General features: G+C 61.6%; 1 protein-coding gene across 1 annotated transcript in view; it reads left to right on the top strand.

Moving 5' to 3' along the window:
* ARNT2 (aryl hydrocarbon receptor nuclear translocator 2) overlaps positions 1 to 17,500 on the top strand; it is an 85,452-nt gene that overhangs the window by 1,656 nt on the left and 66,296 nt on the right. The window contains exons 2-7 of the mRNA XM_029952318.1: positions 4,528 to 4,721; positions 5,140 to 5,251; positions 11,102 to 11,149; positions 13,800 to 13,978; positions 15,175 to 15,310; positions 15,676 to 15,982. Coding sequence (XP_029808178.1) covers positions 4,528 to 4,721; positions 5,140 to 5,251; positions 11,102 to 11,149; positions 13,800 to 13,978; positions 15,175 to 15,310; positions 15,676 to 15,982 — 976 coding nt within the window. The remainder of the gene's footprint in view (positions 1 to 4,527; positions 4,722 to 5,139; positions 5,252 to 11,101; positions 11,150 to 13,799; positions 13,979 to 15,174; positions 15,311 to 15,675; positions 15,983 to 17,500) is intronic.

The raw sequence follows: 17,500 nt of genomic DNA, 5'->3' as shown, positions 1-17,500 counted from the left end.
CGCAGATCCGAGCAGACGTCTGACCCGGCCGTATTTTCTCCCTCCTCCGGAAATGTTTTGCCCCATACAGTCCCCGTGTAGGGGATCAGGTGACATCACCTCCTTCCTCTGAATGTCCTCTCAGCGGCTCCGTCACTCAGGCCCTGCTGTCTTCACCGGGTCGGCCTGACCATGGGGCCATGTGTGCACCTGCTGGGAAGCGCGGGGGGTCGTGTCCGTGTCAGGGTTGGGGCAGTGGTCACGTGCCCCAGGGTTGGATAGGCCTGTTATTAAAGTGGGTTTCCTCTTTCTTTGGCTTGTTTTCCCCATGAGACCCTTTAAAGATGTTTGTTATCCTAGTTGTGGCCATTGAGTTAAGACATCATTAAACTAACGTTAAAGTTAACACGTGGTCGTTGAAAACAAACCTATTTGAAAACAAAAAGTTTTTAGGAGAGACTAGAACTCACCTAGGGTTCCCACCACAGAAATAGCCACGTTTAACGCATGAGTGCCCTAGCGTTTACGTCCAGTCCTCTTCCGCACCCGTCCCCAGGGCACACGGCACTCGGGGCCCTTCGGGAGCGTCTGCGGCCTCCGCCTCCAGGAAGGCAGTACCCGCATGCGCCCTGGGAGGGCAGGTGGGGCTGTGGGCGTCTGCCGTGTCGTCCCGCCGTCCAGTGCAGCGATCAGGTCCTTCCCGTCCTCGCTTTGGGGTGAGATCAGAAAGCCTGGAGCAAACCTGCGGAGGGCGCGGGCCGGCTTGAGGCTCTGCCTCGGAGACCCTCCCCTGAGCTGGTGACACAGCCTCCCTCCTCCGCCTTTCCCGAGAGGGCGTCCCAGCAATGGTGCTCTCTCGTCCCCGAGGCAGGGACACGTGGTCAGATGTGGGCAGCAGGGATGCACTTCTCAAGGGGGCTGACCACGGTCCCTGGTGGGCGTGGGCATAGGTTAGAGCGAGGAGAAGCACGTTTCTGTAATGTTTTTGCTTAAATGTGTCAGGGTGGCCCCTAAAATTGCTGAAGTTAAACCTTTAGAGTGAATTTTAGTTTCACTGATTGCAACTTCCATTTGGTTTATTTGGTATCAAAATGCTATTTTAGGGGCTCCTGGGTGGCTCCGTCGGTTAAGCATCTGGCTTCAGCTCAGGTCGTGAACTCGTTCATGAGTTCGAGCCCCGCATCGCGCTCTGTGCTGACAGCTCAGAGCCTGGAGCCTGCTTTGGATTCTGTGTCTCTCTCTCTGCCCCTCTTGTTCTCTCTCTCAAAAATAAATAAACATTTTTAGGGGTACCTCAGTTGGTTAAGCGTCTGACTTTGGCTCAGGTCATGTTCTCACGGTTTGTGGGTTCGAGCCCCGTGTTGGGCTCTGTGCTGACAGCTCGGAGCCTGGAGCCTGCTTCAGATTCTGTGTCTCCCTCTCTGCCCTTCCCCTGCTCATGCTCTGTTTCTCTCTGTATCCATAATAAACATTAAAAAAAATTAGAAAAAATAAATAAAACATTTTTTAAAAACCTGTTTTAGTTACCAAAATGGCATTTGATAAAATGAGACTTCTATTTCTTAAATAAACTTTATCAAAAGCTTTTAATGTTTATTTATTTTTGAGAGAGAGAGAATGAGAATGAGCCAGGGAGGGGCAGAGAGAGAGGGAGACACAGAATTGGAGGCAGGCTCCAGGCTCCCAGCTGTCAGCACGGAGCCCAACGTGGGGCTTGAACCCACAAACCACAAGATCATGACCTGAGCCGAAGTCGGACGCTTAACTGACTGAGCCCCCCATGCTGGCCGAAGCTCTAGCATCTTGATTATAAAAGGAGGTTGTACAAACGGATGAGGAGGGAACCCAGAATCTTGGGAGGAGCGAGCCTTCCTCACCGCCTGGCACTGGCTGGCTGGGGCCGTCTCTGTGCTGCCGCCTGCACAGCCTGCTGGCCGGACGTGCGGGAGCATCCCTCGCCACACCGTGGGACATGGCGCATCTGTGTGTGCGGCTTGCCACTCCCGCTCCCCGTCCTCTAGCCCGCTGGCTTCGGGGCAGGTGCATGGTGCAGGCCGAGCGGCCACCCGCTTTCCGAAGTGCGCCTTCCCCACGGTCCAGGCTGCTTGTGTCCCCCCGTCGCCTCGCGCCCGGTGTCCGGCAGGGGCTTGGAGGGCCCGGGGTGTGCTGGAGGTGGGGAGGTCTTCGGGGGACCGAGGAGGAGGAGGTCCACGCCCGTGCAGAGCATCCGGGTGGCGGGGCGGGGTGGGGGGGGATGGGGCGTGTCCGGAAGCCTGGGCCTGGCCACGCCCGGGCACTGGCACGCCCGCCGGTCTCTCTCCGTGCTGCCCTCATTCGTCTCAGGAGAGGCGCGGACAGCGGGCGCCCCTCAGTCAGGTTTTGGGGACCTTTGCTTTCTGTACTTGTATCACAAAACAACCAGTATCTTTACGTTCCCATAAAAAACGGGACGAGTATCATTTTGTCCCAACGACACGTTGTCCTCTGTTTGCCCCCTTTCATGGCACACTGGTCTAATCCAAGTTAAACTTCCTTATGTGGGACTTCTCTGTATGTTTTTAGAGGACCCTCTGGGACCTCCGGGGGCTCAGTCGGTTAAGCGTCTGACTTCGGCTCAGGTCATGATCTCAGTCTGTGGGTTCCAGCCTGGCATCCGGCTCTGTGCTGACAGCTCGGAGCCTGGATCCTGCTTCAGATTCTGTGTCTCCCTCCCTCCCTCTCTGCCCCTCCCCCATCTCTCAAAAATAAACACGTTACAAAATTCTAAAAAAGTAATAAAATACCCTCCGAGGAGGGTGAATAGGGTGTGGCCTCTCCTGGCTTGCTTAACTGGGGAAAACTTCTCGGACAGTCTTGAGGGACGGACTCTCTGTGCCCTGTTTGGGGAAGTGGTGAATTTCGTTTTCACCCGTGCTTGCGCTGGCACAGGATTTCGCCGTCCGTCTGGGGGCCGTCATGGCTCAGTCCCCGTTTCAGGAAAAGTACAGATTTCTTATCAGTAGCAGCAGATGACGCGGTGACCAGGCCGTCCCCGTCCATGCTGTCTCACTGTCACAAACCTGGGTGGTCCGTTTTGAAAGCGGAGAGCATGGCTTTAAGAACGGAGTTTTCCCCTGAGTACTTTTGTTTAAAAAAACCAGCAACTGCGACGGCTCTGGGATCTGTGACCAGGGCGCCGCAGCTAAAAATAAGGTCTGTTTGTTAGGATGATAAAATCCTGCATCAGAAGCTGGGAGCGCAGTGGTTCCAGGCGACCTTAGAATGTGTTTATTAAACACCGTGTCTTTGGATGTAAAGTGGGGCAGCTGTCGGATGCCTCCCTGCTTTCTGGAAGGAGGCGGGGCCTGGGAGCACACCCCGTGGGAGCACCACCGCACCCCGTGGGAGCACACCCCGTGGGAGCACCACCTCACCCCGTGGGAGTGCACCCCATGGGAGCACCACCACACCCCGTGGGAGTGCACCCCATGGGAGCACCACCACACCCCGTGGGAGCACCACCACACCCCGTGGGAGGACTACCGCACCCCATGGGAGCACACCCCGTGGGAGCACCACCTCACCCCGTGGGAGCATTCCCCGTGGGAGTACCACCACACCCCGTGGGAGAACCCCTGCACCCCGTGGGAGCACCACCTCACCCCGTGGGAGCGCACCCCATGGGAGTACCACCACACCCCGTGGGAGAACCCCTGCACCCCGTGGGAGCACCACCACACCCTGTGGGAGCGCACCCCGTGGGAGCATCACCGCACCCCGTGGGAGCGCACCCCGTGGGAGCACCACCGCACCCTGTGGGAGCATCACCACACCCCGTGGGAGCACCACCGCACCCCGTGGGAGCACCCCCGCACCCCAGGCGCCCCTTTCCCGCCGCCGCCAAGGGCCCACTTCCCTGCATTTTCATCCCGATCTGTCGACATCTGTGTCGTCTGCGGCTTCCCGTCCAGCCGGAGGGGAGAGCCCGGCCGGGACAGGCGGACACACGTGGGGCCCGGGGTCCGGATAGCAAGCAGAGTCGGAGAGGACGCTCGCATATTTATTCTGCCTTTAGTTTCTGGAGGGAAGGGGCCTGGGCTCAGGAACACTCTGCAGAGTAGGAAGGAGAAGCCCTCGGGCGTGTGTCTCTCTGAAGCTCCGGACGTCTGACGTGGCTGAACCGGCTCACGGGAAGCGTCCGGCGCATCAGAAGTAATAGTTCGGAGACTGACGTACGGGAAAGGTCACGCCTTCTTCTTTTCTTAAAAAAATTTGCTTGTTTGGACTCACCACGTCAGTTGACACGCACTGTAATAATGGCCCCAGGAGCCGCCCCCAGTGACTCACCCTTCACGCAGCACCCGGTGCTCAGTGCCCCTCCCCTACTCCCCCCGCCCCCGCCCCCAGCGACCCCCAGTGTGCTCTCTGTATTTCAGTCTCTTACATTCGTCTCCCTCTCTGGTTTTATCTTATCTTTCCTTCCCCTCCCCTGCGTTCATCTGTGGTGGTTCTCAGATTCCACACAGGAGTGAAGTCATATGGTATTTGTCTTTCTCTGATTTCGCTTAGTGTAACACACTCCGGTCCCACCCAGGATGTTGCAAATGACAAGACTCCATTCTTCTTGGTGGCCGAGGAATCGTCCATCGGTATCGATACCACGTCTCTATCCTTCACCAGCGGACGGGGTTTTCAGACCTTGGTCTTCATGTTAATGCTCATCCTGGGGAACGTAACCCCGCGAGAGCCGGGCGTGGTCACGGGTGAGCTCCCGAGCTCCCAGACCTCGGTGTCCTCGTGATGAGTGGTGGGGCCGTGCAGGGCTCCGTGCCCAGGGTTCTGAGTCCAAGTGCAGGACGGGGAAGGCTTTGTGCCTGAGGACACACGCCCAGGTGAAGGCGGCGGCCGCGGGGGGCTGGCCCGGCTCGCGGGGGCTTCTCTCCGCCTGCCTGCGGCTGTGCTCTTTGTGGTGGCTCATTCCGCCAGGCGTCGGCCGCGCGGCTCACCCGTGGAAGCCTCACCTGCCTCCAGGTGACCGGGCTCCCTTAGGACAGCTGCCAATCTGTGCTCTAACCTCCTAAGCGCAAGTGCACCTCCTACAGGCTGCCTCCGGTACTGCCGGGCGGCCTCCTCGTTCTGGGCTTCCCCGTGTTGACAGAGCCTCTCTTCTCCGCCTTCCAGAAATGGCTTCGGACATCCCTGGGTCGGTGACATTGCCTGTTGCCCCGATGGCCAGTGGACAGGTGCGGATGGCGGGGGCCGTGCCCGCCCGTGGAGGCAAGCGCCGTTCTGGGTAAGTGACCTCAGCGTTCCCAGGAGGCGGCTTGAGCAGCGCTCTTGACCCGCCCGGCCAGTGGTGCCCCCCGCCCTCTGGAGAGTCAGAGCCTGCATGCTGTTTGGATTTTGCAAGATCCCCAACTATGCATGTGACTTGCCTCCCAGTGTCCGGCCCCAGCACCCAGCTGCGGCCTTCTGTTTGCTTGTCCCGTGACGAGGAGGCGGTCCGTGGCCCCGCTGGGCCCGGCTGCTGGGAGGGGGCCGCGGGCGCACACCAGCCAGAGGGCGGGGCCACGGGCCTGAACTCCCGCCCTGCAGGCCGCCAGGAGCCCCTGGTGCGCTTCCTCCCCCCTGACAGTCTCTGCAAGGTGCCTTACGAGACATTGGTGACAGCCCGGCAGCTGAAGGCCGGGCCTGTGCGTTGTCTGTGCCGCTGATGGCCCTGCCGACGGGGTGCGGGCCGGGGCCGGGGGGCTGGGGGGCAGGTGGACATCGCCCATGAGCTGATGGGACCGAAAACCGTGTCTCGTCATCCGTGCAGCCTGTAGCCCCAGACGCAGATCTAAAGGGCAAGCCAGCTAACAGAAATCGCTGCAGGAAAAACGGGACGGGCGTTTTCAGACCCCGTCGGTCCCCCGGCCCTTTGTCCGTTGAGTCCGTGTTTTTCCCCGTGAAGTAGCCAATGGAGGTCCTGGTGACGGACGTCAGCCTGCCCTCGGAGCCGCCCCGGCCCAGGCCTGTGAGTGTCCGCGTTGTGGCCGTGGGGCTTGTCCCCGAAGCAGGACTGCTCGGGCGGCGGGGATGTGGTGTGCCCAGGACTCGGTGTGGCCAGGACACACATGCGGGCGGCCCTGCTGTTTAACGCCCTGAGGCCTGTCTGCGTGCGCAGCGTGGCCCTCACATGAGGGGCTGAGACGTCCCCACGTTCTGAGACGGTCACAGAGGCCGCTCGCGGGGCACAGGTGCAGCGGGCGCAGGTGTGTGGGTGCTGGTCAGAGGCCCCCTCGGCGGCGGGGGGTGAGGCTGCGTCCCCGCCAGCTCTCCTGGCCGCTCTGGGGGGGCCGTCCTGTCTGCTCCTCGACCAACTTGCTTTTAACAGATTCTAGGTGTTTTAAAATTATTTTTATTTTTATTTTTTTAATGTTCATTTATTTTGAGAGAGAGCACATGAGCGCACGCACATGAGGGGGGGAGGGCTAGAGAGAGAGGGAGACACAGAACCTGAGGTGACAGCTCAGAGCCCGGCTTGGGGTTTGAACTCAGGAATGGCAAGATCATGTCCTGAGCCAGTTGGGTGCTTAACCCACTGAGCCCCCCAGGCGCCCCTGAAATTACTTTAAAGGTGTGGCTCTTCACTCCGTCCCCGGGACGCGGGCCCCGTGGCCTGCCTGGTCCTCTCTTAGAGGAGGGGGGTGGTCAGGCCGGGCTCAGGCAGGGGTGGCCAGGCACAGCCCGTGGTCTGCAGGGAAGCTGCCCGCCCCCCCCCCCCCGCCAGTGCCGGGGTCCGGTGCTGAGCCTCTGCTGCGCCCCCTTCCCGCCTGCTCGGGGCGGGACTTGTGCGTGCTGCCCTGGCTGATGACTGGATGCTGGATTGGGGGCTCCTCTGCCGAATCGCCCGCTTCCCTTCCCGGCCAGACCACACGCAGCGTGCCCCGTGGGTCAGCACCCCCCCACCTGCCGGCTAGTGCAACATCAAGGAAAAAAAGGAGGGGCTTCTGGGGGGCTCGGTTGGTCAAGCGTCCAGCTTCAGCTCAGGTCATGATCTCACATTCATGAGTTCAAGCCCCACGTCGGGCTCTGTGCTGCCAGCTCGGAGCCTGGAGCTGCTTCAGATTCTGTGTCTCCCTCTCTCTCTGACCCTCCCTGCTCACGCTCTCTCTTTCTCAAAAATAAACATTTAAAAAAAATTTCTAAAAAAGGGAAGAAAGGTGAGGTTCAGGAGGAGGGACATCGAGTGCTGACCGCGGCCGAGTGTGGACGCGGCGTGGGCCCTGTCCTCCACGGTCCCCGCTCCTGGGAGGATGTCACAGGGGCCAAGCAAGCAAACCGTGGTTCCCTCCGCTAAAGCCCAGGGCCTCGGGGACTCAGCCCTGGTTCTGAGCAAGGACACGTCCATGTCCACAGGGCTCTTTCCGGAGCGAGTCCCGCAGCCGGTGTCTTCACGCCCGTGCTGAAGCTGTGACCCAGGCCCCTGGTCCAGTCCTGACGACACCGGCCGCAGCCTAGATGCTTAGAGAAACACAGAGGAGACCATGAGGGAGGTCACGTTCCTCAGGGCGCAGGTGCCCCCGCCGCAGGGCCCTGCTTCTGTCCCGGGACGCCTTATTCCCCTGAATGTGGGGGCACATGGGGAGACACGGGCAGGGAGGGAGGGAGAGGAGAGAGGGCTCCGGTGACGGGAACGAAGCCGGGACCGGCATGAGCCCTCTCCCCGCCCCATCCATGGCTGTCCGGTGGAGGACCGTCCAGAATCCGGCACAGCCCCCCAGCCCCCCGCGGAGCCGCCCTCGCAGCTCGTGGGCCCGCCTGGCCTCACGCCCAGCCCAGCCCTGAGGACCCTCGGGGCGCGGACGTTCTGGCCCTGCCCCGACAGCCTCCCTGGGAGCCGCCGGGAGCCAGGACACGAGGTGAAGGTTCAGGAGTTTCAGATTCTCCGGAAAGTGATTCCACATGTGTCGGGGCAGGGGGTGCGTCCAAGGGAGTCACCTTGTTCATCTTTGCCGAGACCTCCCTGCTCCCAGGGCCAGTGAGGGATGGGGGGCACGCTTCTGGGGAGGGGGCAGCGGCCTTGGTGGCACAGGACCGATCGCCCTTCCCCCGGCCCCGGAGGGCGAGGCTCACCCTGAGGAACGGCGCTTAGGCCCGCGTCTCCCTCCGCGGCTGGGGGAAAGTGCTGGAATAAATGGAGCGTTCGCGGAAGCACGTGTTTCATCCAGTTAGTGTTTGTGTGCTGGGCGGCTGGCCCGGGCTCCGTGGACGGGCGACCGGCACCCGGTCCCCTCCTGGGCTGTGGGCGGGGCCTCACCGGCGGTGGGGGGGGGACCTCCTCGCAGCCCCAGCGGCACGGCTTCCATCCTGTCTGCTGGCTCAGCCTCCATGGTGCACCTGTGTCGCCCCGCAGTCACTGTCCCGGGACCCCCGGCGCTCGCTCCTAACAAACTGCGAGCTCAGAGGCCCCTTTCCTGGCGTGCAGGGAGGTGGCAGCGCCCCCTCTTGGGCAGGAGGGTGAGCCGGTCATGTCAGCCCGGGGTTTGAGGACTCTACCCCATCTGCTCACCGCACCCAGTTCCTTACGGTGAAGACGCAGGACTTGGAAGTCCTGTTTGGGTTTCTCTCCCTTGTTACCCAGACGCTTCATGATGGAGGCGCAGGAAAGAGAAGGCGAAGCGTGGTTTGCTTAGAGCCTTGATGGCGGGAGAAATCAGCCTCGCTCCTGTAGTCGGGGCGCGACGGGGTGACGGGGACCCAGAGGCAGGTGCGGGTTGGCAGCCTCCTTCTCAGGAGCTGTGTTTCCGATGAGCAGTGAGCCCCGTGAGGCCGGGTGAGCTGCCCCCAGGATCTGGCCCGTTGCTCGTGAGCTGATCCATCTCCAGGTTTACCCACAGCCGGGGCTCCTCCGAGTCAGCGAACCCGTCGCTGCACACATGTCCCGTGTGCACGGGGGCGGGGGGCTCGCTTCCGCGGTCTCTGACTGTGGACAGTCCGGGTTCCCCAGCCTCCCGCTGCCTCCAGGACTCTCTGGCTCCGGAGCAGGGCCGTCCCTTCCCTCTCCCCCCTGCTCTCGCCGGAGCCACAGCTGCCCTGGCCCCTGGGGGGCCTGCGTACCCCGCCCGCGTGGCTCACGTCTCCGTCTGTCTGGGCCAGCGAGGTCCGGGTAATGATCGGAGCTGTCCTGACGGAAACCAGAGTGACGGGCCGTCCGGGTCGGCCCGGGACTTCCCCAGTGTTACCCCGGAGTCTGGCGTCCCAGGAGCCCTGTCCGTCTGGGCAAGTCAGGATGGATGCCTTGTGACCCCAAATAGGAGGACGGGGGGCTGACTAACAAATGGCGTCTGCATGAGCCTGGTTCTCACGCCACAGTCGGGGTGCGCGGACGGGCATCTCACAGATAACAGTGTCTCACGCTCACTGGAGGTTTCGGCTAAGTGCTCACCTAAGTCCTCAGGAATTTTGGAAATGTTGAAAATGCAGCTTCCTTTCCTCAACACCGAGTATCGATCTGACAGCCGGGGGCTTAGGTCATCTTTGTGCGGACGGCGTGGCTGCGCGGTCCCGCGGTGGGCGCTAGGGGGCAGTGTGGCTCTGCGGCTCTGCCCAGCGCCTGGACTTGGCGGCAGCGTTTTTGGTGCGCTCTCCCGGCTGTCACCTGGTAAAGGTGAGGGGCCGGCTTCCTGGGGATGCAGGATTCCCCCAGCTTTGCGCCTTCGGAAAGCCGTGCATTCAGCCCCCATTTGCCCACAACGCAGGTGGTCCTGTGGCGGCCGCCCAGGCCTCACCGGGGCTGCTGGGCTGTCTCCGCAGTGCTCTGTGCGTGGCACACTTCATCTGCACTTTCTGCCATTCGTGCCTGGGGGTGTCTGTCGTCATTGCTGTGTCCCTTATGTCCTCTGTTCCGGCAGCTGGTGTGGCCCGAGCATCTGGGCCTGAGGGGTCCCAAACCCACCTTGGATCTCATCACCAGGGCCCCCCAAGCAGACCGATGCCCAGATTAGGACTCTGGCCACACCGCACGTAAAGCAAAACAAAAACAACCAAATGATAGCACTGTAAGAAGATAGTCCTTGGCCCTAATTTCAGTCCCAGAGTCCCCAGGTCACCCCGGGGCCCAGAGAGTGTAATTAGTCTCACGAGGAACCTGTCATGTGTGTGCACATGTGCGTGCATGCGTGCATGTGTGTGAGCGTGTGTGAATGTGTATGAGTGTGTGCGTGCATGTGTGTGTGTGCATGTGTGTGTGTGCGTGTGCACATGCGTGTGCGCCTGGGGGCGGCTCTGCCTCTGCACTGGCCTTCCCTGGTGGCCCGGGCCTCCTGTGCCTTCCCCCAGGAGCCCCCCTCGGTCGGAATGGCCAGGACGTCCACACGACTCCTCACTCTGCTCCTAGAAGATTCTCGCCCCGCTTAGAGGGACAAATTCCCCAGCGTCTCCAGGAGTCACGTTAGTTGTTGGAGGGAGGGGCGCCTTGGGGGCTGTCCAGGCTCCAAACCTGTCAGGACTCTTGTTTCGTGTGTGCACGGAGAGGCCGGGAGGCGGGGGCCGGGGGACTCGGTGGCTCTCAGCAAGTGGACAGGCTCTTGGAGCAGCTCAGCCCCCACTAACCGCCCCGCCTCCCCGGCGTCTGTGTGGGTTTGGCTGTGGGGTGGCTTCCTTCAGTGCCCCTTTCACGTGGACTCCTCCGGACCGGCCACCTTCTTCACGGCGCAGCCTGTGCGAATCCCCGTGTGGCCCTTAAAGCTTCATGCTGTTGGGGCCCCAGGAGTGTCCGCGGCCTGCTGACAATGTGCACAGGGAGGGATAAACCCCGTGGCGGGAGGCGGCGCCCCAGAGCTCGGGCTCAGGCCCCCCAGACCCTGGGGGCAGCGTCGGCAGTCCGCCGGCAGCCTGTGGGGGCCGAGGGGGCGAGCTGGTGCCGCCTTGGGCACACGTCCCCAGCCACGTGACGAGTGGCGCTTATACCAGCGCCCTTCCTTTTGCCCTTTCCCACCCGGAACCCACGTGCTGACCGCGTCCAGGCGTCTTCCGCACTGGCAGGGGCTGGGCCGTGGGGCGTCCACCCCGCCGCACGGAGCCCCCTCGGCGCCGGCAGCTCGGGCCACCAGGACGCGTTCTGCCCGTAACGAGTCTCTTCGTGCTCTGGACTTTTCAGGATGGACTTTGATGACGAAGACGGGGAAGGACCCAGCAAATTTTCAAGGTGAGTTTACTTTACCTCTTTGTAAAGTCTTTGTAAACCCCTTACTTTATGTGATTCTTGGCCTCAAAAGTTCAGTTGGCTCTTTAAACAGTGATTGCCGTGTGTTATGGGCCCCTTTTCACGCCGGAGTCCAGCTCCAGCCGGTCCAGGGCCCCCTGAAGGCTGGACGGTGTAGGCGAAGGGGAGGGATGGGGGAGCCACGGGATCCTTTCTGATCCCCGGGCAGGCATCTCTGCACTGGCTGAGACTCGGCTTCTTTTATGGCAAAAACTGTCCAGGGCCAGCACAGAAGTGGCATGTGCCTTAGACAGTGATTTCTGATGACAAATCTCTTTGATATGTAAAGATTTCCCAGAACATAGATTGGTAGGAGACTCATGCATGCTCTTTATCAATAGTGATTGATGTAGGTGATTTAGATGCTCAGCATACGGAGAAGGCATCTCTAGCATTTAAATACAAGGCAACATTTTTAGCAGAGCAAAGGCAAGAGTCAGTTCTTTGTGAGCAGGGGTGAATAGCCTGTTTTCTTGAGGGGAAGAAAAACAGGTTTCGTAGGAAATGCAGTATTTGCTTTCATAATCCCAAAAGGAGAAATTCCTGTAATAAGTTCCTTCACAAGGTGCAGTCAGCATATTTTAGAAGAAGGGGACAAGTCACTTCGGGTACCAGTCAGCAAGGTGCCTTGGGGGTCGGTGCTCAAGAAATAATTGAGTAGGGGGTAAACATCAGTCACCATCGGATGGCAGGAGGCCCTGCAAAACTGCCTTACCCTCACAAGGAGTTTTCTCAACTCAGTGAGTTCAGAAAATGGCTCCTAACATTTTTAAATCTTTTTTTTTTTTTTTAGTTTAGTTTTGAGAGAGAGGGAGGGAGGGAGAGAACCCCAAGCAGGCTCCATGCTATCCGCACTGAGCCTGACGTGGGGCTCGAACTCACAACGCTGAGATGATGACCTGAGCCAAAACCAAGAGCCGGATGTTTAACCGACTTAACTGAGCTGCTCAGGCCCTGGACTCCTTTTTAAAACAGACCTAGAGCTCAGATTTAGAGAAAAGATTCGGCTTCCTGTCCTCGCACAGACAAGAAGGGGGAAGTGAGGCAGCGCGTGGCCAGGGCACGGCTTGGTGAGGTCCTGGGGGCCGTGTTCCCCCGCGGGCTGACCCGAGTGCAGACCGCCCCCCTGAAGGGTGCAGGTGGCGGTCAGCGTGTCCCGTCAGGAAGGGTAAGGCAGCGCAGCCCGCGGCTCATTCCTCTGTCTTCTCTTATTTCTTTCTTGTTTTGCATTGTTTTGTGTGAGTGACGTACGAGGTGTGGCCGTGTTGAGAGAGAGGCCCTATCGTCCATCCCCTTAGCCCTGCGCCGCCCCATTCGCTCGCGGCGGGCCCATCGGTGGGCGGTACTGAAACCCGGCCTGAGTGGTGGCTGCCTTCCTCCGGCGCCTGCACTCTATGGTCTGTGTTGATGGCCTTGGTTAGTTTTTCATGTCTGTGGGGAGCCCCGGGCCCACTGACCTCCCCCCAGGTTTGCTGTCCCCATGGCAGGTGTTTTCGGTCATGGTTCCTTTCGCCCACATCGTGGCCGAATTGAGCACACTGCACTCCAGAGCGGAGGGGACACACGCCCGGTCCTGCGCAGGGCCTCCCGGGGTCTGCACGTCACAGTCACACACCGCCTGGAAGCACCGTCCCCCCGAGCCAGGGTCCTTCCATCCCCCACGTGGGCTCTGGGGGAGACCACAGAGAGGCGACGGAGGGGGGGTACTGTGCTCTCTGATGACCCCAGAGTTTTCTCAACAAACCGAGACAGGAGTTTCAGCCACAGAAGCGTGTCGTGTTTTCCCTCGGCGTGGACAGGCCGCTGGCTGGAATGTCCACTCGTTTCTCGGGAAAAGCTTTACGTTATAAAAAAAATTTTTTTTAATGTTTACTTTTGAGACACAGAGAGAGAGAGAGAGAGAGAGAGAGAGAGAGAGAGAGAGCGCGCGCGCATGAGCGGGGGAGGGAGTGAGAGAGGGAGACACAGAATCTGAAGCAGGATCCAGCACAGAGCCCGACATGGGGCTCGAACCCATGGACTGTGAGATCATGATCTGAGGTGAAGTCCGATGCCCAACGGACTGAGCCCTCAGGCGCCCTTGGGGAAAAGCCCTAATCGTGAAGAGGGCTTTGTTCCCGAAACGGAAGTAAGCTTGGACATAAGGGCACATGGCTCCCTGTTCTGGTCTCCGGCCCCTTACCCAGCCCACCCTCCACCCCGGTCTCTCTGGGTCAGGGTCCCCCTTGAGACAACATTCCGCACCGTGTTGAGCTCAGGAGACGGTCACTCCTCAGGACAGAGAGGAGAGAGATTCTGCCTGGCACCGAGGCCGGAGTCGGGGGTGACGTCACAGGGCGGGCACAAGGAGCTCATTGTGTGGCGGCCCATCTTCAGGAAACAAACCGTAGACTCCGGGCAACTATCTCATCCGCCCGCCCGTCAGTGTTTCCATGGCCACAGGTCACTCCGCGGCCACTGTGAGCCGTGTCCTTCCCTGCACGCGTCAGAGATGAGAGACAGGGATGGGACATGCTTATAGCAGGAGCCGGGGTGGCCCCGCTGGCCCATGGCGGGTGATCCAGGGACTGGGCAGCTGGTGGGTGCACCCCAGGTGCTCAGAGCTGGGGCAGCTGGCAGAGACCCCCCTACCCCAGCCCTGCACATGGCCGGAGCTGGGCTGGAAGGAGTGTGGTCCCTGGGGGCCGGCCAGGTCGCTCCTGCGTCCTGCCCTTCTGCTGGTGGCCAGCCAGGAGGAGCCCCCCTGGGAGGCCTGGAAGACAGGGGGGCGAGGTGCCAGCCGGCACCCAGCACAGATGTGTGACTCAGGATGTGGCTGGGGTGTGGAGCCGTGACTTCCGTCCCTGATGTTTGCTCAGTCCGCGTCCCCAGCCTTTTTCCAGGGTGGTCCGAAAGTCACACGTCCTGCCCATCATCAGACCTCATGTCTCAGTTTCTTATTTGGAGAATATGGTCCCTGTCACATAGGAGGTAAGAGCCATTTTCTTAGAGCGACAGCCAGCTGGTTGGGTAGGACGATGCAGATTTCCCAAGATGCGGGGCTGGGGACACTGTGTCGCCTCTGCCGGTGCTGGGACACCGTGGGGGCTGGAGGCAGTGCAGGGTCTGGGTCCCTGCAGCAGGGGTGCAGCCATGGGGGGGCTGGCTGCAGGCTGCGGGAGCGAGGAGGGGACAGAGGTCAGTGCCACTGGGCCAGTGGGGGACCCTGACAAGGGCCTCGAGGGCGAGGGAGACGGGTGGCCTGAGATCACAGGAGGAGCGATTTTTGCCAGAGAGGCCAAGAGATGCAGGGGGCAGAGTGGCCCTGCTTCCTGGGCTGGGTCTGGGGACGACAGCCTCCCTCGGGCGCGCGGAGCCCGACCCCACAGCTGCTCTGTGAACTCCCTTGTCAGTCGGGGACTCGGGAGGATTGGATCCTCTAGAAGGCGTTTCTCCAAACGCCCGTGTCCCTGGGAGCCCGCAGGGGGCAGCCCCTGCTCCAGGGAGGCCAGCGCGAGCCCCGCCCAACCCCGAGTGGGTGGTCCTGGCCCACCTGGCAGCGAGCACCCGTCCTGCCCCCGGCAGGGCCCGCAACCCCAGCCTCCTCCCCACACCCCTTCCTCCCGGAACCCCGCTGCCCTGGGGCACTTTTTCTGGCGGGTCCCTGGGTTCTCCTCGCTCCCGCAGCTGGGCTCAGCGCCGCCTGCAGGTGGCGGTGTGCATGTCGCCGCTGGGCTGGCTGACGTCCTGACGCGGCCACGACAGACCTCACGCCGTGCTCGCGTGGTTTGCACGTTGTGTGAACACACACGCGTGTGCACATGCAGTAGTTCATGAAAAGGAATGGGAACGTGACCGACACAGGCACTTTTAACATCGACAAGTTAGGCACAGGGGCGCTCCCTCCCCAGCCTGTCATTCCTGGCCCTGTACGTTATCAGCCCGGTTTTCTGCCATGTTCGGACCCGTTCTGGGCCCCTGTCCAAAAGCCCTGGAGACCCGGCCGGCCTTCTCAGCCCGTGTCTGTGAGTCCGGCCAGCGCGCGGCGTCCCGGAAGCTCGGGATCAGAACCCGGGAGGACTTAGAGGACCTCAGTGACCTCGTGAGGCCCCGCCGTGTCCGACTGTGGGCCCCCAGCTGCTGCTGGCACTTCGTGGCGCCTCGCCCGAGCGTCGTCTAGAAGTAAAGGCCCTCCCGGGAGGAAGGCTCCTGCGGGGTCAGCCCGTCATCGTCCTCACGGCTGCTCTGACGCTTTCCTCTCGATTTGTGTGCAGGATTCACGCCCAAGAGCATCTCTCCTGGTTTTACGGGTTGTGATGAGGTTTTCACCTTTCTGTGTGAGTTCGCCGTCCTGTTTCGTTTATACGTATGACAACTAAAACCCCACTGAGATGGGGAAAACCCGCGTGGCGGCTGTGTCCCGCGGGGATCTTCCCCGGTGGGAAGCGTGGAGGGCGTGTTTCCCAGAATCCTTAGCCTCTATGTCCCAGCTTAGAAGGCTGGGTATTTGGTCCCCGGGGGGAAGATGCCCAGAGTACTTCTGACACCGAGAGGCTGGCCGGGAAGGGGGAAGCTTACCCTTCGTCCTCCGACCTGCCACCTTGTGTGGGACACGCGCACTGGCCGCGCGAGCCCCCTTCACAGCAGGACGAGCTCCCCCTGAGCCTTTCTGACCACAGAGCAGAGACGCGAGGCGAACGTTTCCAGACTTTGCAGACGCTCTGGGCCTCCGCGCCCTTGGAGCTCACGCACCGGAGAGGTGCTGCGGATGAGCCGCTGGACCCTGGCAGAGAGCAGGTCACGAGCCACCGGGTGGCCAGGGAGTTGAGTTGGGAGTTCTTGTCGGTTCAGAGATTTGGGGTCAGGATTTGGGTTGAAATGCTTTGGAAGGAAGTCTGTTTTCCGCGGAGCCGGTGTTCCAACGTCAGGCCCACGAGGGCCGGTCTTCCCTTTGTAGGAGATGTTTGGCGCCCACATGATGGACATGGTTTTGAGGTCTCACTTACTGTGTCCAGCTGCCCACCCCTCTGTTTCTGTCCTGCAGAGAGTAATTAGCGCTGACTTGCAGGGACAGGGCCCGTACAACAGCGGGACTTGGTGGGGTCATAGGTGGTCCTGCTCTGGGTCTCTCTGGAAGCCGCCGGCCATTTCCTCCTGCATGACGCCGCTCAGGCAGGGGCGTCCCGGCTCAGGCCCTGCTAAGCCAGCACCTCTGGGCCTTGGCTCCTCATCCATGGGGCGTGGGGGCCATGTGGCTGTGAGGCCTCATGAGCTGGAAGGTGCTGTGTGAACGTAGAGGGGGTGCGTCCTGCTGGGGCCGGGGTGACCGGAGCCCGGTCTCGCCCCTCCCTGAGGGTGGGCGTCCTCGTCCCCATCTCTGTGCTGCCCGGGAACTCGACCTTCAGCCTGGACGCCTGGCTTCCTGCCGTCTGCCCTGCAGAGAACCGCCTGCACGGCTCTGGCGGCGGGGCGCCGGCCCCTTCCCCCCTGGACGAGCACCCCTTGCCCCTCCGGAGAAACCTCAGAAGCCAGGAAACATTCCAGCTGGGTCTGCCTCTGCGGGTCCCCCCGAGGGCGCGGCCAGCCTCGGCCTCATTATGGGGCTGCACAGAATGGCTTTTCTTAGGCGCTCTCGGCTCTCCAGACGCCTTGCCCTGCTGCCCAGGAAGGGCTGGCCAGGCAGGAAGGGCGTTCCCCGAACACCCACAAGACAGCCTCCCTTCCGGCTGTCGGCCTTCAGGCAAGAGATGGGAGGGAAGCTCGTCCAGGGTTCCCATCAAGAGTGCAGGCTTGGGGGGAGGGGACGTGTCCCTGCATGGCCGGAGCTCCTGCCGATGTCGTGTCCCTGTGGCAGCCCCAGACAGCCGACTCTGCATGCCGGCTCTCCACCTGTCTGCTTTGACGAGGTGCAGACAGGCCTGGGCACGGGGGGCACCACCCTGAGCAAGCCCAGAGTCCCGGGGCCAGCACGCCCCTCATCCCACCTCCCGTGACAGGTGCACCACCACCTTGCCCGGAGCCCTCTGCTGGCCGCGGCCTCCCTTTCTTGCCTCTCTAGGCAGCTCGCCCCCTGCATGCGCCCCTGCAGCACTATCGGCCAGCCCCTCCACAGCTCCCTCGGGGTCTGACAGCGTCCCCACCTCCCACGCTCCTTGCTGCCCTCCACCCGCCTGCCTGCACCGCCCTGCCCCCTGGTCTCCTCCCAGAATACACCTGCTTCTGCTGCTGCCGGGTTCAGGCCTGCCCCTCTCACCCCTTCCACCCCGCCACCCCCCCCCGGGCCACCCCTCCGGGTGCCTGGCTCAGCGCCCCTCG

This window comes from Suricata suricatta, chromosome 9, assembly GCF_006229205.1.
Source record: "Suricata suricatta isolate VVHF042 chromosome 9, meerkat_22Aug2017_6uvM2_HiC, whole genome shotgun sequence".
Taxonomy (NCBI): domain Eukaryota; kingdom Metazoa; phylum Chordata; class Mammalia; order Carnivora; family Herpestidae; genus Suricata; species Suricata suricatta.
This window is presented reverse-complemented; position numbering and strand designations above follow the sequence as displayed.